This window comes from Chanodichthys erythropterus, chromosome 14, assembly GCF_024489055.1.
Source record: "Chanodichthys erythropterus isolate Z2021 chromosome 14, ASM2448905v1, whole genome shotgun sequence".
NCBI classification, from domain to species: Eukaryota; Metazoa; Chordata; class Actinopteri; order Cypriniformes; family Xenocyprididae; genus Chanodichthys; species Chanodichthys erythropterus.
The window spans coordinates 37612418-37639856 of NC_090234.1; the positions used below are offsets into that span (position 1 = coordinate 37612418).

General features: G+C 35.7%; 4 protein-coding genes and 1 non-coding gene across 9 annotated transcripts; 3 read left to right on the forward strand and 2 right to left on the reverse strand.

Moving 5' to 3' along the window:
• The first annotated feature begins 269 nt into the window (after window positions 1-269).
• Window positions 270-11143, forward strand: glb1l (galactosidase, beta 1-like). The gene is made up of 16 exons (XM_067408765.1): window positions 270-498; window positions 851-1017; window positions 1104-1254; window positions 3852-3912; window positions 3992-4086; window positions 4506-4686; window positions 6512-6570; window positions 6670-6791; window positions 6893-6933; window positions 7029-7147; window positions 8053-8127; window positions 8205-8294; window positions 8472-8585; window positions 10173-10304; window positions 10419-10634; window positions 10728-11143. Exons 1-16 carry the CDS (start codon window positions 436-438, stop codon window positions 10929-10931), a joined length of 1890 nt encoding a protein of 629 aa, XP_067264866.1. The 5' UTR covers window positions 270-435; the 3' UTR covers window positions 10932-11143.
• Window positions 11144-11289: 146 nt separating this feature from the next.
• ankzf1 (ankyrin repeat and zinc finger peptidyl tRNA hydrolase 1) lies at window positions 11290-21216 on the reverse strand. 2 transcript variants are annotated; one of them, XM_067408763.1, is made up of 16 exons: window positions 21070-21216; window positions 20616-20778; window positions 20436-20530; window positions 18743-18845; window positions 18462-18655; window positions 17898-18004; window positions 17662-17815; window positions 15569-15791; window positions 15383-15481; window positions 15145-15303; window positions 14894-15043; window positions 13250-13538; window positions 13016-13127; window positions 12354-12521; window positions 12190-12260; window positions 11290-12079 (listed from the first exon to the last, which is right to left on the reverse strand). In XM_067408763.1, exons 2-16 carry the CDS (start codon window positions 20746-20748, stop codon window positions 11956-11958), a joined length of 2181 nt encoding a protein of 726 aa, XP_067264864.1. In that variant the 5' UTR covers window positions 20749-20778; window positions 21070-21216; the 3' UTR covers window positions 11290-11955. The 2 variants fall into 2 exon arrangements, with proteins under 2 accessions (XP_067264864.1, XP_067264865.1); XM_067408764.1 differs by lacking the exon at window positions 21070-21216 and adding an exon at window positions 20873-21062.
• Window positions 20714-25930, forward strand: hce2l2 (high choriolytic enzyme 2-like 2). 4 transcript variants are annotated; one of them, XM_067408767.1, is made up of 8 exons: window positions 20714-20833; window positions 24478-24529; window positions 24611-24673; window positions 24876-25025; window positions 25119-25236; window positions 25316-25494; window positions 25586-25667; window positions 25748-25930. In XM_067408767.1, exons 3-8 carry the CDS (start codon window positions 24640-24642, stop codon window positions 25878-25880), a joined length of 696 nt encoding a protein of 231 aa, XP_067264868.1. In that variant the 5' UTR covers window positions 20714-20833; window positions 24478-24529; window positions 24611-24639; the 3' UTR covers window positions 25881-25930. The 4 variants fall into 4 exon arrangements, with proteins under 4 accessions (XP_067264868.1, XP_067264869.1, XP_067264870.1 ...); XM_067408768.1 differs by having other exon boundaries at window positions 20736-20863; XM_067408769.1 differs by lacking the exon at window positions 20714-20833 and adding an exon at window positions 23424-23747.
• Window positions 22216-23746, reverse strand: si:ch211-167j6.3 (BICD family-like cargo adapter 1). Its single transcript, XM_067410284.1, has 5 exons — window positions 23593-23746; window positions 23415-23503; window positions 23026-23163; window positions 22720-22859; window positions 22216-22307 (listed from the first exon to the last, which is right to left on the reverse strand). Exons 1-5 carry the CDS (start codon window positions 23647-23649, stop codon window positions 22216-22218), a joined length of 516 nt encoding a protein of 171 aa, XP_067266385.1. The 5' UTR covers window positions 23650-23746.
• trnak-uuu (transfer RNA lysine (anticodon UUU)) lies at window positions 24047-24119 on the forward strand. Its single transcript has one exon. It is a non-coding gene; the product is annotated as a tRNA-Lys (tRNA).
• Window positions 25931-27439: the final 1509 nt, after the last annotated feature.

Genomic DNA, 27439 nt, shown 5'->3' on the forward strand with positions numbered 1-27439 from the left:
ATTTAAATAAATAATTATTATTATTTCAATACATACATTATTTTAAATAGGATAATCATAATAAACAACTCTTCCACCAAGTATTGTTCATTGAGCTACTGTAGGCTGCTTTGTTACAGTTGTGCATTTATGAAAATACACTTCACTTACCGTGTTAAAAAAAATTAATCGCTGAAAATGAAGTTCAGACCTGATCAGGCGGACTTTAGGACCCAGATTAGGACTAAACAGAATACAATCACATGACCGTCATGTTCAAAGAGAAGAAACGCTGCAAATCTATTGTAGAGTGAAAGTGGACAGCTTTATGCAAAAATGACAGAAGGGAAAAGTTTGAGCAGTTGTAATATTATTTCCTGACACGTTACAATCACGCGCTGGAATCATAATGCCAAACGGAAGAGTGTTACTGCGTCTTATCAGTTTGATTTAGAGATGAAGTCACAAATAACTTTCGTTTTAATAAGTCTGTGCATGTTGCCAATATTTTTTGTGTTGGTAAGTACCTGATTTAAAGTATACATCTATCACCTTTACACACAGATCAATTCGTTTTCATTATGAAGAGATCCTGACGTGTAATTTAGACATAAGAGCCAAATTCATGTGACAGGGCTCATAGAAACCTGAAAAATATCAGGGATATTTTTAAATTGTAATTCTTAGGTCTGGATAAGTAATTATAATTTTATATAGTCATTTATAGTGTTGTTAAAAAAAACATGTTCATTGTGAATGCAATCTATCATATACTGTTTATAATATTTTTAAATATGTTTGTGAGTCAAGTGGATTAATCCAGCTACAAACACCCTCCACATTTTTTACTGCATTACTTTTCTGTTTTAAGGCAGATTCACGCTCATTTTCCATCGACTACAAGAACAACTGCTTCCAAAAGGATGGAAAACCATTTCAGTACATTTCAGGAAGCATCCACTACTCGCGCATCCCTCGGGAATATTGGAAGGACAGGTTGCTCAAGATGTACATGGCTGGACTCAATGCTATTCAGGTGTACGTGGAAAAACCAGCACTGCAAACATTAAGTACATACTTGTGTTACACATCTTGCCAAAAATCTTTTAAATGCTTTCATGCAGGTATGTGCCGTGGAACTTCCATGAGACTGTGCAGGGTTTGTTCAACTTTGCAGGAGACAGAGACCTTGAGTACTTCTTGAACTTGGCCAATCAGACAGGGCTGTTAGTCATCCTGCGACCAGGGCCGTACATCTGTGCAGAATGGGAAATGGTGACGGTTATTTCCTTATGTTGCTAAATTTGAATGGTTTTGAAATGTGATGTGATGTCGGATGGTGTCATGTGTCTCTGAGTGTGATTATGAGATTATGACTTCTCAGGAATTATGTTTTAAAGGAATAGTTCATCCAAAAATTATATTTTCTTATACACACCTTCATATCGTTCCAAACCTATATGACTTTCTTTCTCCCATAGAACAGAGAATGAGATGTTTAGCAGAATGTTCATGCTCTTCCTTCTGTACAATGAAAGTAAATGGTGACCAGGGTCTGTCAAGCTCCAAAAATGACATTATAAAAGTAGTTTATAGGCTTGTGCACTATATTCTGAGTCTCTTGAAGTCATACAATAGTTTTGTGGGAGAAAAAGACTAAAAATTAAGTCATTATATACAGAAAAATCAGAAAAGGTGTTATTAGAAAAGCACATTGATATTTTTTCCTCCACAAATGTATTGTATTGCTTAAAGGGTTAGTTCACCCAAAAATGAAAATGTCATTAATTACTCACCCTCATGTCGTTCTACACCCGTAAGACCTTCATTCCTCTTCGGAACACAAGATATTTTAGATTAAAGCTTCATGAAGCAGTGTTTTGAAATCGGCCCATCACTATATTGTTGAAAAGACCGTTATTTAAAATTTTTGGCGCACAAAAATATTGTTGTCGCTTTATAATATTAAGGTAGAACTACTGAACTCACATGAACTGTTTTAAATATGTTTTTAGTACCTTTATGGATCTTGAGAGAGGAAATGTCATTGCTTTGAATGCAGGCCTCACTGAGTCATCGGATTTTATCAAAAATATCTTAATTTGTGTTCCGAAGATGAACGAATGTCTTACGGGTGTGGAACGACATGAGGGTGAGTGATAAATGACATTATTTTCATTTTTGGGTGAATTAACCCTTTAAAGTATGAAATGCACTACACAAGTTTTTTCTAATATTATGTGTTTGTACATATTACTCTGCTTTTCCTAGTAGGGAAGTGTTCTATTTCGGACGCAGTGTATGTATGTATTTTAAAATCGGCTCAAAATATCAAACCTGTTTGATCTTCTCTGACTGAATGGAATCTTAGTCTAAAGCTAAAAAAATCAGACTCTGTGCTCATCATACACTACAAATTTAGTGAAATCTGTCAACTCAGACTGCCATAAATCTGGCTATAACTTTCGGCAACTATTATCGACTACTCCAGGCTAAATCGTGGCAAAAGTCAGTGGTTCTCAACCTTTGAACTCCAAGGCCTAATGTCCTCAATGATGTTCATTATGGGCTCAATGACTTTTTCAATTGTCTTTGATTTTCTGAATGAGGAGGATAAGAGGTTTTTTATTTTTTTTTTTATTTATGTATTTATTTTTTATACTTTATATTTGCTAGTTTTTAGTAGTTTTTACCCAATAAAATGGAGCCTTGAGTATTTTTTTACATTATTATTTTACATGACTTTTCTTGGTCTAGAAATCAAATTAGGCTACCTCATTTATCCAAGTTTTTCAAGACCAAAAAACAGTTGTTGAGACTATGAATTAAAGGATTAGTTCACTTTCAAATTAAATTTTCCTGATAATTTACTCACTCCCATGTCATCCAAGACGTTCATGTCTTTCTTTCTTCAGTCGAAAAGAAATTAATGTTTTTGATGAAAACATTCCAGGATTTTTCTCCATATATTGAACTTCAATGGAGCCCAAACGGTTGAAGGTCAAAATTACAGTTTACAGTGATCCCAGACGAGAAATAAGGGTCTTATCTAGAGAAACCATCACTCATTTTCTAAAAAACTTTTTAAAATTTTATAAGTTTTAACCACAAATTCTCATCTTGAACTAGCTCTCTTCTTCTCTATTTGAATTCCAGCAGTGTAGACACTGCTAAGTGTATTACTGCCCTCCACAGGTCAAAGTTTGAACTAAATTGTCATATACAATATGCTAGTGCAAATATATAACAATTAGTTCAAACTTTAAACTGTGGAGGGCAGTAATACACTTAGCAGTGTCTACACTGCTGCAATTCTAATAGAGAAGAAGAAGAAGAAGAAGAGAGCTAGTTCAAGATGAGCATTTATTGTTAAAACTAATATATATATATATTTTTTCCTTTAGAAAATGAGTGATGGTTTCTCTAGATAAGACCCTTATTCCTCGTCTGGGATCACTGTAAACTGTAATTTTGACCTTTAACCATTTGGGCTCCATTGAAGTCCACTATGTGGAGAAAAATCCTGGAATGTTTTCATCAAAAACCTTAATTTCTTTTCAACTGAAGAAAGACATGAACATCATGGATGACATGGGGGTGAGTAAATTATCAGGAAATTTTAATTTGAAAGTGAACTAATCCTTTAAAATAAGAAATATACTTGGGCACCCCCTTGGATGTTTGCTGAGGCCCCAAGGTGAAACCTGACCCTTAGTTGAGAACCACTGTTGTAGTGTTATGAAGATTTGGAAAATGGTGCAAGGATTTGATTTATAATACTAATAATAATTAGTTCTGGTCACAACACAAAAGACAGCTGTGTGATTGTTATTTTGTGAGTTGTAAATTGTGGGTTCTTATGTATCTGATAGGGTGGTTTGCCTGCCTGGTTGCTACAAAAGCCAAACATTATCCTCCGTTCAGCTGACACAGGTAATGTGTTCCTTCTGCATGAGACATGACTTCACATAGGGTCAGGCCTGTCTTTAATGGCAGTGTTTGTCTCTTTCAGACTTTTTACAGGCAGCGAGTGACTGGTTGGCTGAGCTGCTCCGTAGGATGAGACCGTGGCTTTATCAGAATGGAGGAAATATCATCAGTGTGCAGGTACAATATAGAGCTAGCATTTAGTAAGCAAGTGTACAAGCATTACAAGGCATATTTGTCCAATACAAGGTACAGTATAGTCTCCAAATTAAGGGGTCAGTCTCCCTGGATGAACCTGGCATGACGTTCTCAAGGATACAATGTTGATAGCTGGGTTAGAACTAACAAATATTTTGTAACCAGCTCAGATATTTAACTACTATGCTGCTCCACCCAAAGAAAAAATTACAATAATATTTATTTACTGAGTAAGCAATTGTGCATAATAACAAAGAACTTATTACAGTGACTGATGCTCATGTTTTGTAGGACTGACAGCCTGTGTATTGTACTTATGTTGGGTGTTGACATGTTAACAGTGCTTTACAGTGTATAGACAAGTATGGCGGTCAAATGTTGCATGTTTATTCGTTTATCAGGTTGAGAATGAATATGGCAGCTACTTCGCTTGTGATTATAACTACATGCGGCATCTTCACACTCTGTTCCGTGTATTCCTGGGGGAGGACGTCGTTCTCTTTACTACAGATGGGAACACGGATAAAGAGATGAACTGTGGTACACTTGAGGGTCTGTACGCCACTATAGACTTTGGCACAGGTAAGGCAGAAGTGAGGTCAGTTCTGTCTAAATTGTACTGACCTCTGCAGTATTTTTAAGACATTTTAACTAGATTTTAACCCTTGTCACTAATGCATATCCAGTGTAATGCCATAACCAAAAATTGCAGTTCTAAAATTCATTATAAATTATTTTGATAAGATTAAAAAAAAAAAAAAAACAGTTACCAATGACCAACTTATTCAGATAATGTTGTTGTTTACAAAAATTACTCAACTTTTACATAACAGCAATTTGTTCTCATATTGAGAGTAATTTATTCACAAAACAAAGACGATTGGCAAATATTTAATTGCAAAAAACTTTATAATTTAAATTATAGATCAAAAATTGTAATTTAATAAATAAAATACACTCTATACATTTATTTATAAATAAATAAATATAATTAAATTAAACAATTATTATTAATACTAATACTAGTAATATCATTATTAAATTAATAATAATTAAATGGTATTATTAAATATAAATATAATTAAATATAAAATTAAATATCTTTAAAGGTGCCGTAGAACGTCTTTTTTAAAAGATGTAATATAAGTCTAAGGTGTCCCCTGAATGTGTCTGTGAAGTTTCAGCTCAAAATACCTCAAAATACCTTTCAGCGCAAAATAATAGATTTTTTTAAATAAATTTTTTTAACTGCCTATTTTGGGGCATTATTAAATATGAGCCGATTCAGGCTACGGCCCCTTTAAATGCTTGCGCTCCCCGCCCACGGAGCTCGCGACTGCCTTAAACAGCATAAACAAAGTTTACACAGCTAATATAACCCTCAAAATGGATCTTTACAAAGTGTTTGTCATGCAGCATGTCTAATCACGTAAGTACAGTGTTTATTGGGATGTTTACATTTGATTCTGAATGAGTTTGATAGTGCTCCGTGGCTAAAGCTAACATTACACACTGTTGGAGAGATTTATAAAGAATGAAGTTGTGTTTATGAATTATACAGACTGCAAGTGTTTAAAAATTAAAACAACGACAGTCGTCTCTGTGAATACAGTAATAAACGATGGTAACTTTAACCACATTTAACAGTACATTAGCAATATGCTAACGAAACATTTAGAAAGACAATTTACAAATATCACTAAAATATCATGTTATCATGAATCATGTCAGTTATTATTGCTCCATCTGCCATTTTTCGCTATTGTTCTTGCTTGCTTACCTAGTCTGATGATTCAGCTGTGCACATCCAGACGTTAATACTGGCTGCCCTTGTGTAATGCCTTGATCATGAGCTGGCATATACAAATATTGGGGCGTACATATTAATGATCCCGACTGTTACGTAACAGTCGGTGTTATGTTGAGATTCGCCTGTTCTTCGGAGGTCTTTTAAACAAATGAGATTTACATAAGAAGGAGGAAACAATGGAGTTTGAGACTCACTGTATGTCATTTCAATGTACTGAACTCTAGTTATTCAACTATGCCAAGATAAATTCAATTTTTAATTCTAGGGCATCTTTAAAGCATGCATAATAAATATGATGTTATGTCTAATGTTTTTTCATTATTGTGTAAAAAATACAACAAAAATAATCTTTCAAATAATCGTTTAAATCTTTTAAAAGTTTCTTTATATCAGCCATAGTATGGACACTTAAACATCAAATAATCAGTATCCGACTATTTAAAAAAACAAAACAAAAAAACAACAACAACTATTGCTTGATCTCTACCTCTCTAAAATTTATAGCCTTAAAAATATAGTAAATGCTCAAACTTGGATGTGAAAAGTCACACAAATTCCTTGTGATGCTATTCACACTGTAACATTTTTCCCCTTCAGACACCAATATAACTACAGCCTTCATCCGTCAAAGGAGGTTCGAGCCTAAAGGCCCGCTGGTAAGTAAGATGTTTTAGAAAACATTCATGTATTGATTGTTTATTTTTCTATTTTTTGAGCTGTAAGATGTGGCAGTAATTCATGTGTCATGATTTCAGGTGAATTCTGAGTTCTACACGGGCTGGTTGGATCACTGGGGTGACAAACATGCTTCTGTGGACACTGGCAAAGTGAGCAAAATGCTGGGAGAGATGTTGTCCATGGGTGCCAGTGTGAACATGTAAGTAACATTTTCTATAGAATGAGTGTAAAGCCATTAGTTTGTTTGTCTTTGTACTTAAATTCAAAATAAAGTAATAAAGGGTTTTCTTCTAATCGTAGGTACATGTTTGAGGGAGGAACGAACTTTGGCTACTGGAATGGTATAATGCTCTCTCAGTGCACCTGTTCTCATAACCATGACAATATCTGGTAATGCAGTCATCTTAATGTGCAACTGTAATGTTATCACTCGCAGGAGCGGACCATGATACCAGGTTTCGGTCTGTGGTGACCAGTTATGATTACAATGCACCTTTATCAGAGGCCGGAGACCCAACTGACAAACTGCTTGCCATCAGAGATGTCATTAAGAATGTAAGAACGTACGAAATATAATACATTCTGAATGAACATCTATTCATGTATGACAGTATCTGATTTACAGGGGAAGAAAATGGGTGGTAGGGCTGGAAGGTATGACTGTATCGTTCAAAATTTTGGGGTCAGTATGTTTTTTTAATGTTTTTGAAAGTCATGCTCACCAAGTGATCAAATTCAGTAAAAACAGTAATTTTGTGAAATATTATTACAGTTTAAAATAACTGTTTTAATAACTTTCTATATTAAATAACAGTCTTCAAAGACACACGATCCTTCAGAAATCATTCTAATTATGCTGATTTGGTGCTCAAGAAACATTTCTTATTTTTATCAATGTTAAATATTTTTGTGGAAACGGAATCATTTTTTCAGTATTCTTTGACAAATAGAGCAGCATTTATTTGAAATATACATATTTTGTATGGTTATACATGTCTTTAATATTACTTCTAATGCATCCTTGCTGAATAAAAGTATTTATTTATTTTACAAAAAAAAAAAAAATAATTACTGACCCCAAACTGTTGAATGGTATACTTTGCTATAACAGAAAAAACTTTTGTATGTTATTCACATGAAAGAGTGACAAAGAATTTATGAATAATCATATATATTGGTTTGCATCCATCAGGTTCCAAATAAAAGATTCACTGGATCATCTGAAACATTACAACATAGATCATTAATATATAAACATTTTTTGGTTCTGATTTGTTTTGTTTTTTTATTTCCAGCAAAAAATAGTGAGACGTTACTGTGAAATAAAATTGTATTGATACTACTCACCCATACCTAGTATGACACTACTACTCACCCATAGCTAGAATTTGTAACTACATCTTTTGAGTAACAAAACAGACATCTGTTTATATGTAGTAATAATATGCATTTGTTTTCAGTTTCGTGATATTCCAGTTGGTCCCATGCCACCGGCCACCCCAAAGCTCGCTTATGGCTTTGTTACACTTCATAAGGTGTGAATATTTCACATTGCAAAACTTTATTAATTTGCATGATTTCTTGCCAATAAAAGTCATGTGTTCTTTCCTAGGTCGGCAACATTAGCAGCTTGTTGGATACGCTGTCACCGCAAGGTCCTGTACGATCTCGATATCCTTTGATGTTTGAGGAGATTAAACAAGTAGGATATTTAAAAAAAACTTAATACAGTTTACGAATGTAATTATAACCAATAAAGGCCAATGTTGTATTTTCTCATAAATAGCTATAGATGTGGATATATGGTATGGGCTTTGGAGGCTGGTCTTGGATAAGTGTAAAAGCTGGTCTGAGCTTGTGTTATGTCAACTTTGTGCAGTACTATGGCTTTATGCTTTACCGAACGACACTGCCACGGAATGTTCCTGAGCCGACCCCTCTCATCTCGCCCCTCAATGGCATCCATGATCGTGCATACGTCTCTGTGAATGGGGTGAGCAGACCACTTGTTTGGGTCACGCTAACACAATGTTTTGTTCTCGCCATGGTTAGTCAGACACTACAACAGTGTGTATTACCAAAAACCACCGTTTGCAGTTTAAAGGTGCACTCAGGTATTTATGTTCTGATGTACACATTTGTACACTTGAAGAAAGGAATAATCATTTTGAAAATATGTTTAAAACAATGTACACTCACATGAGATGACTTAATTCTAAATAGAACGGGTAACATAACATCATGTAACAAGCCCCCATGGCACAAAACACCTCCTTCCAAGACTGTTTAGTATGAGAGAGAAAAAAACAAACAAAAAGAAAGAAAAGACAAACATCTTTAGTTTAGAGCAGTAGCAGGTAATAAACAAACTTAATGCATCCAGGCCAGTAGGTGTCAGTATAAAGACAAAGACTATTGTGTGATTTAAGATGAGCCATTGAAATTATTAGATGCATTCCATTTGACAGTGGCTGCGCTTAAGTTCACTTTTTTTAATGCCCTTCCCACGCTAACTTCCCTCCGCCTTGTTTGATCGGATGTACGTCATTGCTTACATTGCACAAGTGCTTACTACTGGGGGAACCCTTGCGATGGGTTTAAATGGAACGCCCTAAGCCCTTGATCAATAAATTAAGCGTGAGCACTGCGAGTTGCTGCTGTAATGTAACAATCGTGTTGCATTGTGGTCTGTGGATCTGCCTGAAGTGTACATATGAGTAGACTTGCTGCCCAGATAAACTTCTTTTGTCCACTTGACGAAGTTGAACACACTTTAAAATGGCGACAGTGATTCCCCTGTTGGGAAGTGCTTAGGGAAGTTTGCGAGTATGTGTATAAAAGTGGAGTTAAAGGGATAGTTCACCCAAAAATGAAAATTATCCCATGATTTACTCACTCTAACTCACTTATAAGCCATCCTAGGCGTATATTATTTCACACAAACACAATCAGAGATATAATATCCTTAGTTTATATCCAAGGTTTATAATGGTTGTGAATGGGTGGCCACATTTTGAAGACAAAAAAAAAATGCATCCATCCATAAAAAAATGAATCCATACAACTATTCCTTTAAACGCTGTGCTTCACAGGGTATTCCACCATTTTGAGTGAGATTTAAATCCGAAGGAAGTTCAAAATGCATTTCGTACAGCATAGGGAATAAAGGAACTTTGATGCATCACTTCAAAGGAAGTGCGGAGGGAAATATACCCATACCCATTCATTTTTCATTTCCCCAGTACTTAAGATAAAAAGTTTGAATAAAATAAAATGGTGAAAATGAGATGAGGCTCCGGCGTTATTAATATTATAGTTTAATGAATCCTAAGTGTGGTTTGTATACAGATGTTTGCAGGTTTGAAGTGTGCAAGATGCAACATTGCACCTAACAACATGATTACGGTTTAAATAAGACAAAATACACCTTAAAGACAAATGGAGAAAGACGAGCCAATGTTTACTTTTACTGTTTAATTTGTGTTTAACTGTTTATTTGAACCCAGGGACCTATACTTAACTATTATACTAACCATGGATTTGGAAAATCTTGATTGAAACTAAAGTTGTCTATGAGTAGGTGTACCAAGGGATTATGGAGAGGGACACTGCACTGGTGATGAATGTTACAGGATGTCAAGGCGATCAGTTGGACATACTAGTGGAGAACATGGGCAGGGTTAATTTTGGCAGTTATATCAATGATAATAAGGTAAGTTATACTATATATAACATTGTTCAGTATTTGCTAATATTCCTTAAACCATCTTTAGAATAAAGGAAATTAGAAATTATACATCATGTCTACTTCCTCTCTATTTTTCAGGGTCTCTTGGGTAACCTCATTTTGGGAAATGACGTGCTCACTGATTGGTCGATCTACCCACTGGACATTGACACTGCAGTAGCCAATGGCTGGCTGCAGTCGGCTCCCTCAGGGCCAGGGATGGAAGCAGGAGACGGACCAATGATCTACTCGGGAACCTTGAAGCCTAACGGCCTTGCATGGGACACTTTTGTAAAACTTAATGGATGGACTAAGGTCAGGCACATTATTCATATAATAAAGAATGTCTAGTATTTGTTATTGTTTGAGACTTGACCAGTTTTGTGTAATTCTGTTCTTCTCTCTCAGGGTCAGGTGTGGATAAATGGGGTGAACTTAGGAAGGTATTGGCCGCAGAGGGGCCCCCAGCAGACGCTGTATGTCCCCGGACCTTATCTTAGTGCCACTCAGCCAAACAACATCACAGTGCTGGAGCTGGAAAGAGCTCCATCACACAACAGAATCCTGTTTATGGACCGACCTCAGCTGGACAACACTGGGCAGAAGACATAACAACATAGTCTAGCAGTGCCTTTCAAAAGCCTCTTGCTGTTGTGTGATAAACCAGTTATCTGCATCATCTCTGCTCAAATCTATAAAGTATTACAGAGAAATTTTTATACATAATACCCTGCAATATTTGCCACATTTGGCCAATTTACTGGTCAGTTGATTTCTTAAGAAATGTTAAGTTTTTCCACAATAAAATGCAGAAGTGAATTTTAGTGAATTTTGACAAATCTAAGAATCCTTGGTGCATTAAAGTTAATCTGCTTCAAAAGAAGATGATTTCAATCTCAGAATCGTAACACTATATTCAGCATTTTTGTGTGGCAGGCATGATGTAAAATATTTTTAATAAGAAAAGCATTCTAGCCACAAATAAATTAACAATAAATAAATAAAAACAGCGATGTCCCCATCTTAAATGATTGTAGCATTCTGTGGTGTTAATCATACCTTTTGTATCACTGGTTTGGAAACGATAATACACCAAAATTATTTCAAAATTGGATTCAAGCAAAAAAATGTATTTGTAAACTCTAAAATTGCTGCAGCTGGTGGACATATAAACTTAACAACATATCCTTTTGTGATTTCCCAGTATTTTTGCATTTTTCAAACAAAACACACAATAATTTGACTTTAGAGTTCTGAATGAACTATGATTTTTTAATGAACTGATATCTCATTTCAAGTATAAATGAAGATGAACTTTTTTGATTCACAGTGGTCGGTCTTGTCCTGAGTGAGTCAAAAATATAAAACAATATTAGAGTTAATGTTAAATTACAGAAACTAGACACGCTGACACAGTTTACTTAAATATTTTGCCCATTTATGATTTATTGATCATTCTCATTCATTTTAAGGTAATCCTTCTGTCATATTCTGGTGATTTTCAAAGACAACTAGGAGTTCTATGATACCTGTACTGTAAAATCATTTAACTCCCATAAAATGTGAGATGAAATATGGCCACAATATGGCACTACTCCTTCCCTTCTTCTGAGGCGTTGTGATAGGATGTGAGAAGTCAGGGCCGGGCAGCAGCATTGGCTTTGCGGTGGGCTTGGACACATCGAGGTGTACAGAAAGAGTAGTCCAGATATTCAAAAGGAATCTTTCCCAGCAGCGACTCTCCGCACTGAAAGCATCTCCTATCAAAAGATTAATGATAACAAAACTTACATTTTAGGGTAAACCTTTCCTTTAAACATGACTTGCATAAAGGACACAGTTATTTCTCCATATGGTAAGAAGATAATACCTAATGGTGGGGAGTGTTACTCCAGTTGTGGCCATATGTTCAGCCAATCTCCTCTCTGCAGCAAGAGCTCGCTGTGTGACATCAGAAATATGACATAATCAGCCAATGACAAAAGATCACCCACATAACAGAGCTACAGCAAGAGGAAGAAAGAAAGCTGTCACCTTCTCTCTGTCACTAAGAGCTGTGAACCTCCTCTTTTCCTCCTCCTCTTGCTCTTTCTTAAGTTTCTCTTCTTTTTGCTCTTTCTCTCTCTGTTTCCGTGCTGCTTTTTGGGCTTTCTTCTTCTCTGCCTTTTTGGACTCAATTTCTTCAGTCAGTGGTCCAGGAACCTTAAACACATTAAAGCAAAGAATATACAGCAGTGACTGATGGTCCGGATTTGTTACTTTGGGATGCAAAGACAAAGCATCTGTATATACAATGGTGTTCAAAACATCTGAGATTCAAAATCGTATTTAAACCTGAAAAAAGACACACAAAACAAAGAAGAGACCACTAGTTTGAAAAAAAAAAAAATGTTATAATTAAACATTTGTATCTTCAATTGTATATATTATATATTATACATATTATAATATATATATATATATATATATATATATATATATATATATATATATATATATATATATATATATATATAAATATAAATAAAACATTTAGATGTTCCATTTAAATGTTTTTAATTTGTATTAAATTAGTTTAAATTGAAAAACAATTTTCATTAGTGGCCTTGTGCCTTAAATGAATACAAAAGATTTATTTATTCATTTTTTTGAAGGTTTTGTTAACATTTGTAAGTAAACAATATAAATATGTCTACCTGTGCTTTAGTGTAGTCATACTTGTGAGGGTGTTCGGCCATGTATTTTCTGAATGTGTTTCGAGTATCTTTTTCAGGAGCAACAACATATGGAGTCTGTCCTTTCTTATCCCTGAAAAAGAAATGAGCTTCTATTTAGAACTGAATGACCAATCTGGCCACTTGAAAACTTATTCATGCAGACCATTTTTATTGCTGCTAATCGGTTATTATAGTGATCCTGAATGTGCGTACTTGTTAGCCGGATCACTCCCTGCATCCATTAACAGTCTGATGACTGATTTCTGTCCGGCTGCAGATGCCACGTGTAGTAAAGTAAAGCCTGCTGAGTCTATGGGCTTGTTGAGAAGACATGAGACCCTTGAGGTAGGATTCTCTTCAGTTTTCCTGTCCGCTCCATCCTTTTCCTCTTCCTGGTCTGCTGGTAGTTGCAGGAGGGAGCGTAATGATTGGATGTCCCCCGTTTTACAGGCAGTGTAGAGAGCGTCCCTCAAACTGTATTCCCAAGACTCATCCATTTCATCTGAAATGACAGGAGGAAAACTGTGATGCAGGCAATTCTAAACCTAAAGGGGTCATTTTATATTATAATGCCAGTGAAGTTATTACACCAAAATCTAGTTTCACATTATCGTTCAAAATATTTCGGTCAATAAGAGTTTTTAAATGTTTTTGAAAAAATAAAAAACATTAATATTTTAACTATATAACATAAATGTAAATATAATTACAATTTAAAGGTGCCCTAGAATTAAATATTGAATTTATCTTGGCATAGTCAAATAACAAGAGTTCAGTACATTGAAATGACATACAGTGAGTCTCAAACTCCATTGTTTCCTCCTTCTTATGTAAATGTCATTTGTTTAAAAGACCTCCGAAGAACAGGCGAATCTCAACATAACACAGACTGTTAAGTAACAGTCAGGATCATTAATATGTACACCCCAATATTTGCATATATCAGCTCATGATCGAGGCATTATGAAAGGCATTAGACAAGGGCAGCCAGTATTAACGTCTGGATCTGTGCACAAATGAATCAACAGACTAGGTAAGCAAGCAAGGACAACAGCGAAAAATGTCAGATGGAGCGATAATAACTGACATGATTCATGATAACATGATATTTTTAGTGATATTTGTAAATTGTCTTTCTAAATGTTTCGTTAGCATGTTGCTAATGTACTGTTAAATGTGGTTAAAGTTACCATCGTTTCTTACTGTATTCATGGAGACGAGCCGTCATTTTCATTATTAAACACTTGCAGTCTGTATAATTCATAAACACAACTTCATTCTTTATAAATCTCTCCAACAGTGTGTAACGTTAGCTTTAGCCACGCAGCATAGCCTCAAACTCATTCAGAATCACATGTAAACATCCAAATAAATACTATACTCACATGATCCAATGTATGCATGCAGCATGCATGATGAACATCTTGTAAAGATCCATTTTGAGGGTTATATTAGCTGTGTGAACTGTGTTTATGCTGTTCAAGGCAAGTGCAAGCTCCGGGGGAGAGTTAATGCATAGTTAATGATGCCCCAAAATAGGCAGTTAAAAAAATGAATAAAAAAATCTATGGGGTATTTTGAGCTGAAACTTCACAGACACATTCAGGGGACACCTTAGACTTATATTACATCTTTTAAAAAAAAGTTCTAGGGCACCTTTAATATATTTTTATTGTTATCAATGTTGAAAACAGTTGTGCTGCTTAATATTTTTAAGGAAACCTTGATACTTTTTTTTTTTCAGGAATCTTTGATGAATAGAAAGCTGACACTCAGGATTAAATGGCCCTTGTTTCTGTGGCACAAAGGCTTGAGGCAACTATGGGTTGACTTTTGGCTCCAATATCAGTGTCTTACCTTCTTCGGGCTGATGTTTTTTGCCTTTGGGTTTCCTCCTGCTCTTTGACTTCCTCGGAGTTTCTTTACAGTTGCCTTCACCTTCCAGTTCACCTTCTTCCACAGTTTCATCATCTGCCTTTTCTTCAGTTGTATCTCTGTTGCTCGAGTCTAAGGACAAAAGAAAAAAAACAAAACTGATGTACATAATTAACATTACAATCTTTACTAAAGAAAAAAATATTTTATTTTTGTCCTGCAAAGGTCTTTACCTTCCCTTTTCTCTTTCCGTTTCCTCCTTTTCTTTTTATTAAGCTGTACCTCAAATTCTCTGAGGTCAAGAGTTCCCAGTGTCACCTCCACCATCTCTAGTGTTCCTGAGTCTTCGTTCCCTGAACTTTCTACTTCACCCTCTTCTCCCTCTGCAGGCACTGTCCACAAAAGAGTCCTTAAGTACTTTTTTTTTTTTTTAAATACAGCATTTAAGACACATTCAGTGTTCAAACGCACCATTAGTGTTTGGGATTGGACCACTAACAGGTTTAGGAGTTTTCTTCTTCAACACTCTCTTTGATGGGCTGAGAATGCTGGAGATTTCTGTGTCTTTTTCTGAAATTTAACAGGCATTCATTTTAAAGGACAGACATTAAAAGACTGTATAGAAAATCTATTAAATAGTGGTAAATCTCAACGTACGATAAACATGTAGAGTTGAGAGCAGTTCAAAGACTCGCTGAACTTCACTAAATGTTGCTCTACGTGTGGCAAAAGGAAGTACACGGACTCTCCGATCTTTTTTGTCCAATGGTGCATTACGACCTCCAAAAAACATGGTCTTGTTGTAGCTTGGTGCTCGTAGGAAGATGGCACTTGTCTCCTTTAAATACTCAGACCAGCTTTCCAGAAGATCATGAATATCCTGGTTAAAATAGGAGCATATACATCAATAGAGTGCAACAGTGTCCACCTTCTTTAGCTGTGCTGGTTCTGAAAGTATTTTTTTCATTTATTTTTTTCATAGGGATTTAAAATAAAAGTCTTTGTTAAAGACTTTAACGACATTAACCAAACCAACCTGCTATGAGGTAAATAATAACATTACAAACTTTTAATTGAAGTAAAAAAAAAGAGTTTAAAAATCATAAATGTACAAGACTGTGTACATGACGGCTTTAGTGAGGGAAAGAACTACAATCCATAAAGCATTGTGAACAGCATAATCAAATAAAAAACTATGGAGAAATATAAAACTACTAATTTGAAAAAAATCTATTAAATGTATATAAAAACAATATATTTTTAGTTTATTGCAAAATGTGTACATATTTATGTATTTTGAAAGCATAAGGTGACCGACTCGATTACGTCATTTGAAGTACTTCATGGTTGTGGGTGGAGCTAAAGAGATCTTTTGTCAGGTTTTGATTGCGGTGATTCTCTGATTGGTGGAATTTTTTTCTGTATAGCATCATGGTTAATGTAGTTTTCACCACAATTTCTGCTGTTAAACAATTATTTTAAAAATAAGTTGAAATAATGCAGGCTGACAGCTTCAACAGAAGCAAATACCATCGATTAACAATGTTGTAGCTAACAGTTGAGTTATTGTTAAACAGTTAAGTTATTGTTAAAGGTGCCATCGAATTGAAAATTTAATTTACCTCGGCATTGTTGAATAACAAGAGTTCAGTAAATGGAAATGACATACAGTGAGTCTCAAACTCCATTGTTTCCTCCTTCTTATATAAATCTCATTTGTTTAAAAGACCTCAGAAGAACAGGCGAATCTCAACATAACACCGACTGTTACGTAACAGTCGGGATCATTAATATGTATGCCCCAATATTTGCATATGCCAGCTCATGTTCAAGCATTACACAAGGGCAGCCAGTATTAACGTCTGGATGTGCACAGCTGAATCATCAGACTAGGTAAGCAAGCAAGGACAACAGCGAAAAATGGCAGATGGAGAGATAATAACTGACATGGCCCATGATATCATGATATTTTTAGTGATATTTGTAAATTGTCTTTCTAAATGTTTCGTTAGCATGTTGCTAATGTACTGTTAAATGTGGTTAAAGTTACCATTGTTTCTTACTGTATTCACAGAGACAAGAGCTGTCACTATTTTCATTTTTAAACACTTGCAGTCTGTATAATTCATAAACACAACTTCATTCTTTATAAATCTCTCCAACAGTGTGTAATGTTAGCTTTAGCCACGGAGCACTATCAAACTCATTCAGAATCACATGTCAACATCCAAATAAATACCATACTTACGCAATTAAGACATGCTGCATGACGAACACTTTGTAAAGATCCATTTTGAGGGTTATATTAGCTGTGTGAACTTTGTTTATGCAATGATAGAGTCGAGAGCTCAGGAGGGGGCGGAGAGCACAAGCATTTAAAGGGGCCGCAGCCTGAAAAGGCGCATTTCTAATTATGCCCCAAAATAGGCAGTTAAAAAAATTATTATATTAAATTATTATATTAAAAATTATTATTTTTTTTAAATCTATGGGGTATTTTGAGCTGAAACTTCACAGACACATTCAGGGGACACCTTAGACTTATATTACATCTTGTAAAAAAACGTTCGATGGCACCTTTAAGAATCAATTTCCCTGTGAGTTTTTACTTCTGGAACCTGACTGTTGCACTCTATAACAATTCCAGACTCATTCATTTTATACCAGTCAGTGTTATTCAAGCTTGTATATGTAACAAAAGGTGTAGAATCAAAATGGACATTTATATTAATGAACTCCGTGATTCATACCTTGTGCAGCGCTGCCTCATTGTAACGCCTGAGGGCCGCCCCTGCAGATTTAGGCACGTGACTGCGGTTCTGAGAGTCCCTCAGTCCCTGCGCAGTCCCTCGCTTCGCTCTCACTGTGTACCGATGGAACGTCTTGTGCTGCAGAATCTCTTTTCTATACATTACACAAATCAATTTGGGATTAATAAACTCTGAAATATTTGTGCCCATAGAAGAACTTTAGAACTTTGACTGACCCCTTAAAAACCGCTCCAGCAAAGTGTCCACCACCAGTCATCAGAATGACCCAAATAGTGTTGTTTGATATTTTCAGTAAAGAGGAAACCAAGTCTTCTTCATTATCCTGAGTATGAATATGATAACAGAATTAGATGAGACAGAAAGAATAGTGCTGCAACCTGGTGCCATCTTTCTAAAGCCTGTAATTTTGCTCAAAATCTCAGGTGAAAATTGTTCATTTTGACCCTCCTCAAAATTATTAATCCATGCATGGCATTCAATATTTTGGCTTTCATCACTATTTATGTTTCTTTCTTCATTTATGTGTCTTTCTTCAGAATATTAACAAAATAAAAAATTGTAGCCAGGAAGTTTCTGAAATTTAGTTGATTTGACACAGAATGACCCTATTGGTTTGAGGGTTTCTCTTATCACTTCCTGTACTCAACAGCTATAAATCATAAAGACAAAAATGCCCAGAAAAAGAAAGAAATTCACCCTATCATTGACTGGAGATTCTTCTTAACAAAAGATCTGGCATGGACTAACAAATCTGAAAAATGACGACTACATTTACTCACTCTCTTGCTTTGCAGAATACAGCGATACAGTGACAGGTACTGTCCCTGCATGTTTTGAAAGACTATTTTGGTGGAAAGTCGACATGGAGACTGATTTGTGTCCTGAGCACTGTCTTTCTCCTCAGGGGCTACTTCATCTCCAAGATCCTCATCCTCACTGTCTGAGTCTGATCCCGAAATGCTTGAAATATCGCCTGTTGGTGAACGGGGAAACGGGAAGATTACACTTATACACCTTGATGACAAAAGAATTGAGGTCATATGAGCACTCATGAAGCTACCTGTCCCAGACTTCTTCTCAAACTCCTCAACTGTGACCGCTGATTTTCCTTCCAGCCTCTGTCTCAGGTTGAAGCGGTGCCAGTCAAGTTTGTAATGCTCCATCTGATCAAAGATTGGGGCTGCATTAACATACATATTAAATGTCTTTCTATCCCTCACACAAAGCTATCATATGCCTTTAAAAGACTTGGAATATAGCAAAGTAGTAGTTTGGATTACTTTAAAGGGATATTTCACCCAAAAATGAAAATTCTGTCATAAATTCCTCACCGTCACATCATTTCACACCAATAAGACCTCCATTCATCTTCGGAACACAAATTAAGATATTTTTGATAAAATCCATTGGCTCAGTGAGGCCTGCATCACCAGCAATAACACTCCCTTTTTCAGATGTCCAGAAAACTACTAAAAACATATTTAAATCAGTTCATGTGACTACAGTGGTTCAACTTTAATATTAAAGCGCCGAGAATATTTTTTGTGAGCCAAAAGAATGACTTTATTCCACAATATGTAGTGATGGGTGATTTCAAAACACTGCTTCATGAAGCTTCGAAGCTTTACAAATCTTTTGTTTCAAATCAGTGGTTCAGAGCTCCAAAATCACATGATTTCAGTAAACGAGGCTTCGTTACATCATAAGTGTTTTGAAAATTCAATATGTTCACGTGACTTTGGCAGTTTGATTCACGCTCTGAACCTCTGATTCGAAAAAAAAAGATTCGTAAAGCTTCGAAGCTTCATGAAGCAGTGTTTTGAAATCGGCCATCACTACATATTGCTGAATAAAGTCACTATTTTGTTATTTTGGTGCACAAAACGTATTCTCATCGCTTAAAGGGATAGTTCACCCAAAAATGAAAATTTGATGTTTATCTGCTTACCCCCAGGGCATCCAAGATGTAGGTGACTTTTTTTCTTCAGTCGAACGCAAATTATGATTTTTAACTGCAACCGCTGCCATCTGTCAGTCAAATAATAGCAGTAGATGGGAACTTCAACTATAACAGTAAATAAAACTTCCATAGAGAAATCCAAATTAAACCCTGCGGCTCGTGACGACACATTAATGTCCTAAGACACAAAACGATCGGTTTGTGTGAGAAACCGAACAGTATTTATATAATTTTTTACCTCTAATACACCACTATGTCCAACTTCCTTCAGCTTCCGGCTAGTGAGTCAGGTAGAGCTAGTTTCGTGTCTTAGGACATCAATGTGCCGTCACGAGCTGCAGGGTTTAATTTGGATTTCTCTATGGAAGTTTTATTTACTGTTATAGTTGAAGTTCCCATCTACTGCTATTATTTGACTGACAGATGGCAGCGGTTGCAGTTAAAAATCATAATTTGCGTTCGACTGAAGATAAAAAAAGTTACTTACATCTTGGATGCACTGGGGGTAAGCAGATAAATATCAAATTTTCATTTTTGGGTGAACTATCCCTTTAACAATATTGAAGTTGAACCACTGCAGTCACATGAACTGTTTTAAATATGTTTTTAGTAGCTTTCTGGACATTGAAAAAGGGAGTGTTATTGCTGGCGATGGAGGCCTCACAGAGCCATTGGATTTCATCAAAAATATCTTAATTTGTATTCCGAAGATGAACAAACGTCTTATGGGTGTGGAACGACATGAAGGAGTAATTAATGACCTTACAGTCTATGTATGTGTGTGTTTGTTTACCTGCTCCTCACGACTCTCAAAACGACACTGACAGGCCAAGCAAAACATCCTGTCTGACACCTCTCCGGCACATACAGTTTTCCTTGCTCCAACATCTGTGAGTGTTGTGAAGTGTATAGTTTATATATAAACATGATCAGCAGCCTATGTGACCTCATTAGAGCAGTCTGACTCTCTTACCCTCACTGGACGCTGTAGCAGATGGCTGGGGAGGCTCGGGATCAGCCAACAGTCCAGACACCTCTCTCAAACCTGCGGTCAGTGTCTGATCAGCACACAGCGAAAACACACTCCGCAGCTCCGGGGATGCCATGATTCACTCGACAAAACAAACCACCATCACCTAAACACACGAATAAAATAGGAAGAAAGGTGGCACGTCCTGACAGCAAGAGAGAGTGAGTTTTGGGAATGACAGAACAAATATTGTGAGTGACCTTTAGTCATCATTACACTAAACATCCGAAGAATCGGGACTGCTGATAAAACCAAAGCAATGTCCATGTTTTCTCTCAATTTGACAGCTGTAAAGCCTGATTCAGCACTTGCAGCAGGCGAAAGATAAGACTGCGCTGCTGTCTCTAAAATTCAGCTAAATTAACTATAAATGGGAGCAAAGTGAATGTATATTTACCTTTTTGGCAAAAACATAAATCCCTTACGACGTGACTTTATATATTCAGTCCGAATAAGCTGACATGAATCATTTTACATTACACACGTGTTTGTGCTCTACGGTGGCCGAAGAGTGTCATGAAACTAGAGCGTGAACTTCCACTAAAGAAGTTCAACTCAGTGCATTAAAATGGTTCAACTGATTTCAAGATGCTTGATGCCAAGGACCACCAAAAATGCTCATATCCTTGAGATTGTATCAGTTTTCTTAAAATATTAAGGTAGCAATATATTTTCATGTAAATAACTGTTAAATAACAAAGAAAAATAATGTGAATTATTTTCCAAAATAAATAATTGAATACTATCTGTAAAATATTAATTTTTACTTATTTTTTTAGTGTATCATGCTCGATTCATTTTTCATATGTATTTGCATATGGTTCATCGGACAAAGAAAAATACTGTCCCAAAGTTTTACATAAATAAAAGTTCCACAGTCTTCTTGTCATACCAGTTTGGATCAACATGTGCATGAGCAAATGATGACAGATAAATGGACCATTTTTATGTTTTATTCAATACTGCAGTATTTATAATAAATGATTTATCATGCACATTATTATTATTATTATTTTTGTGCCCACATAATCTTTAATCAAAATAACATCCCCTCCCTCTTGTATCTCTTCTATCAAACCACAACCATCCAATCAATTCCTGATGGACAAAATCTAACCCACCCTACATATTTTCTAGTTCGAGAAGCAGTTATACTCAGATATACATCACAATAGAAAAGAAAAGACTATCTCAACTTCTGTTTCAGACTTTATTTTTTCTTTGAACAGTCTTCCTAAAGCTGTCTCCAGGCTAAATTTGAAAACTTCAACACATCTGTTTGAATTGATCATTGCCATAGGACAATCTTCTGAATCACGAATCATTACACTTCTTTTCAGCAATGATCTCCAATTACCTTTTTTTTTCTCTTAGAAATTAAAGTTAGAAATAACAAAATACATGATGGAAAAAGTCACTATAGTTTTACATGTTTATTGCAGCGTAATTTTAGTTATATATATATATATATATATATATATATATATATATATATATATATATATATATATATATATAAATAACTGTTGCTTTTTTGATGTGTTCACTTTCGTTCTCTTCTTTTTTTCACTGGCTTTTCAGTAGACTTACTCTGGCTGGATGTGTCTGGTTTAACTAGATTTTCACCCTGTGAAACTGGAAATTGAGATCAGTTAATCAGAATCAGAATCCACTTTTATTGCAAAGTACAACAACATGTACAAGGAATTTGCTTTGGCATGCAGGTGCTTTAAAAAGAATTAAGAAATAAAAAGAATATTGACAATTTAAATAATACATAAATAATAATAAAATATACATAGGATAAGAATATACAATTTAAGTAAGCTTGCAGCTTGCAGCCTAATGAATGTGTGTAAGCAGTATTATTAAGGCCAGTAGCAACTGTTTTTGTGGCGTGAGGTTGTCTTTATAGACCGCAGTCTTCTGCCCAAAGGGAGAACCTCAAAAAGTTTATTCAAAAAGTTAAATATCAACAACATATTATTCTGCCAGTTCAGTACCTGCAAACTCCAGAACTCTGGCTAGAGATTACAACAAGCTGTACCTTCCTTCATGTTTGAAGAAGCTTCCGCCAGTGCTTTCCTCAGCTGCTCATGTTTGAGCTTCAGATTACACTCCTGCTCCAGCAGACTGCTTTCCTCCTCCTGCAAACTTCTCAGAAGAGCTTGTTTCGACTCCACGGTGCTGTAACATAATGGCTTTGAAGAATCAAATGCATCTATGGACAAGGTCTTTAACCAGATTCTTATAAGATCAAAAACTAATCCACAACATATTCTTTTGGAAGGATCAAACTGAACAAGAGAAATACAGAGGCGGCTGGTAGATTAATGTTTCTAGATGGTCATACCTAGACAAAGTGAGTTCTTCTAACTGACCGGCGAGACTTTTCTTCTCCTGCATGAGAGCGTCCAGTTCAAGCAGTGAATTCCAGAGGCCTTCGTCCATCTGCACCATCATCATCATCCTTCGGTCCATCTCCTCTCTGCTAAAGTAATATTAATAGGAGTGGCTTTATGTCTGCAATAGAAAAGGCGCCTCAAACCCTGATACATGTAAATAATTACTTCATAAATTATAATATATTATTAACTTTTAAAGACCAAGTTGTTCTATACTGTATTAAACAATAAAATGATGGCATCCTATGATTTTCCTACTACTATGTTTAGGTCATAAATAACTCATATATGCGGAGTCTTCATTTGAGACAGATAATGATGGTTAAGTATTAATTACCATTTGTTAACATCTTTGTTTACTTGCTCCACCTCGTCTTTAGTAAGCTGTAGTTCAGTCTTGGCATCCTCTATTTGTTTTAACAAACCCTGACAGCGAAAAAACAAAAAGAGAGTAACACAAACGCATGTGAAGTGTGTAGCAGCTGTGGATAAACGCACGTGGCCGCGAATCTCACCTGTATTTCTGTATTGTCCTGAAAGGTGTTGTTTAAAGAACTTTTTGGGCTCTCCATTACAGCAAAGAAAACCGTTTTCTCGCACACATACCGATATTAATGGGTTTTGAACCACACCTATATCCCTTTACATCGCAAGAACTGCAATTAAACTGGTAAGGTATGATTGGATGATCAGTGTAACGTTAGTTCAAAGCGGCTGTGAAATACAATATACACGCAAATGACTCCATGTAGCTGGAGTTTATTTTGGATTCTATGTTTTCTGTTCAATTAAAAAAAAAAAAAAAGCGTGATATTTTTATGAGACTGGTAAATGAATGGATTATCAGAATGACAGCAACGCGGAAAACAAAGCATGAACAATAATTGAATCGTTAACAATGAATATATAAATTAAGTGTACTTAATTCTAAGAATGTGGAAAGTGTTGCTCTGAAATAAAGCTCTCGTAGCCCGGATAGCTCAGTCGGTAGAGCATCAGACTTTTAATCTGAGGGTCCAGGGTTCAAGTCCCTGTTCGGGCGGAAACGTTTTATGTGATGGTATAATAAATAAAAACACCTAAATTATAAAATGAAAATGGTAGTTAAGTATGTGTAACAGCATGTGACGATTAAAAACAGCGTAAAGAAGAAAAACAAACATTTGGCTGGCCGCTGAGAGTACACATTATGTAACAGGAAGCTGGTGAAGAGTACTTAAATGGCAGGCAGCATGAACCTAGACAGCAAACCTCAGTGCACTCATGGAGTACACACTGGTTATCATCCTCTTCTTCTTCTTAGCAGGACCATGTTTATCCCTGCCTGCTCAGGTAACTATGAGTCGGTGCATGTGTTGTTTTTATTAATCAAATCCATATATTTTGCATTTATTCTTCAGATTTCCTCTCTCTCGAATTTTGGAGCAAGAAGACAAAGGAGAAGCTATGCTGGTAAATTGTATTATATTAATCATCATTATTCATTAAAAACGAATACATTTGAAGTTACATTACATTTGATCTCTTTCCCAGATGATATTGAAGAAAACACTCAAACTGCAATGGACAAGATCATAGATGTAAATGACTATCAAGGTAAAGCTTTTGCAAATCTATGAAGATGTGAATGTTTTTACTTTATAATAATATCTCTTCACAGTGATTCCATAGAAGAACCATTTTACAGAAGGACTAAAGAGCCTTTTTTCCACTATACAGATGAATATGTGCAATGGAAAAGTTCCATGGATGTTAGATCAATAGACGCCAATAAAGAATCTTTATTCTTCTGCTGTAGGCGTCTTTTCCGTGGATGGCACCAACCTTAGAGAAGGAGATATAGCCGTATCCGGTAGGAGTCAGAAGAACTGTTTTGCCAGGAGCTGCCTGTGGACCAAATCTGTGAATGGAAATGTGTACATTGCATACTCAATCTCTCATGTGTACAGTAAGCAGGCTTTTTCATTTTCATATAGAGAGCCACAGTAGTCACTAACTAAGTAAATCTGGTTAATTTGGTTTCGATTGTTCCTCTGCACAGGCGAAGAAGAGGTAAAGAACATTAAAAAAGGCATGGAACTCATTGAACAGGACACCTGTGTGCGCTTCGTGCCCAGAACTCATCAGAGGGACTACCTGGACATTCAGCCCAAAACAGGGTATATATTTTCAGTTTTTATTAGATACTGCATGATTATTCTGAGTGATTCTCATAATTTTGGATTATCAATACTGTAGGTGCTGGTCATATCTGGGGGCACGTGGTGGTAGACAAACCATTTCTCTACAGACACCCGAATGCACCGGGTCAGGGGTCACCGTCCATGAGTTAATGCACGCCCTGGGCTTTGTGCATGAGCAATCTCGAGCTGACCGGGACAAGTATGTCACCATCATGTGGTCTAATATATGGAAAGGTAAAGCAGCATTTGTATATTCCCATATTACTATACTTAAAAGTCAATATGCCATTTTATTGCTCACTTATTCTTCTGTTCATAAATATAGACAGGCTGAGGAATTTTGAAAAGTTTAAAACAAACAACTTGGACACCCCCTACGACTACAGCTCTATCATGCACTTTGGAAAGTATGTCAACATACATTTGAAATCATAACTTAGGAATATAAGAAACTGCAATTATGTAATTGTATCCTTGGTCATTTCAGGTATGCCTTCTCTGAGGACGGTGAACCTACTATTGTACCAAAAAGGAACTGGAATGTGAAGATTGGACAGAAATTTGGTCCCAGCGACTTGGATATAATGAAGATTAATAAACTGTATAACTGTAATGTGTAATGAAATCAATTTACAACAACAAATGATAATGATCCATCACAAGGCTAAAGTCTGACATTATTAACTTTTACTTTTGCTTTACTTTTAACATTTTAACATTTTGTTTAAGGTAAAATGTCTGATTGTGAAGATTGCACACAAACACACACACATATATATATATATTATATGTATGTGTGTGTGTGTGTGTGTGTGTGTTTATATATATATATATATATATATATATATATATATATATATATATATATATATATATATACAGCTAGGGAAAAAATTAAGAGACCACTCCAAGTTCAGAAATCAATGTTAAGTGGTCTCTTAATTTTTTCCATAGCTGTATCAGAGTTTCCGCTAGAAAAAAATGGTGCCGGTCAAAGTGACCGGCAGAGGTTTCGTTTTCCGGACATTTTGATGATATGCCGGTCAAATATCGCCTCTTAATTAGTCAAGTTGAGGAAAACTGAAAGCAGTTTATGTAACTTAAAAAATTACATAATCACGCCGTATATGCAACATGTTTATTAGCCTAACTTTCAAATAGACGGAAAAAAAACATAAACGTCCGATTGGCGTCAATCAACCAATTGTTTTTTACTATGGTTTCACATTTCATTGTTTAACAAACCAACCCCCCTTCTCCCCACATAAAATATCCGAATATATCATTGTTTTTACTCAAGCTATGTTCAATGAGCGCAGACATTCTAATTATTCGACCCTCTTGTGAATCCGTTGCGTTGTCCTGCCTTTTCGCAGCGCGAACAGAACATTTTTTCGTTACCATCAACTACCTCACATTTTAGCCATGGGAACTTGTCACTCCATTCACTTCGGCTTTTTCTCCGGTGGTGGCGGAGCTGTCTGGCTCTGGACATCTGAGGCTTCAGGCGTTCCTGATTCAGTATCCTCCTTCGCGTCTGGCCTCTGAAAAAAACTTTTAAGGCTAGTCTGCCTGGGCCTGGCCATATTTGAAACGTCTCTCAATAGTTCGTGGTTTAGGTCTATATTATAGCCGTTAGGCGTGCGCTTTATTTGAAATGCAACATGCGATGTTGTTTAAAAACTTTCAAACGGTCGATTCAGATTGCGTTAGGGGGGAGGGGCCGGGATTAGGCAGTTTTAATCTGACAATTTGACCGGAGAGATTTAATTTTGTCGGACATTTAATTTTTTTCCCGGCCAATGTCCGGTAATTACCGGACAACGGGAACCCTGAGCTGTATATATATATATATATATATAAAATATATATATATATGTGTGTGTGTATGTATAATATATATATATATAAATGATTATCAATTGATTATTAAGAATATTCCTTTTTAACCTGTAACCTGCTGTTTCAGTTATTTCTATATTCTGTCTTATTCTGATTTTGACACCTTGATGTCTTATATAAACACACTACATTAATAAACCTTGTCCATAAAAATATTTTCTCTGATATTTCATTTAAGCTTTCATTGCATTGCAAAATAGTCATTATTACAGGTGGAAAAAAATCTCCAAATGACAGTTAAAAAAAAAAAATCTCCAAATGACACTGTTGACAATCG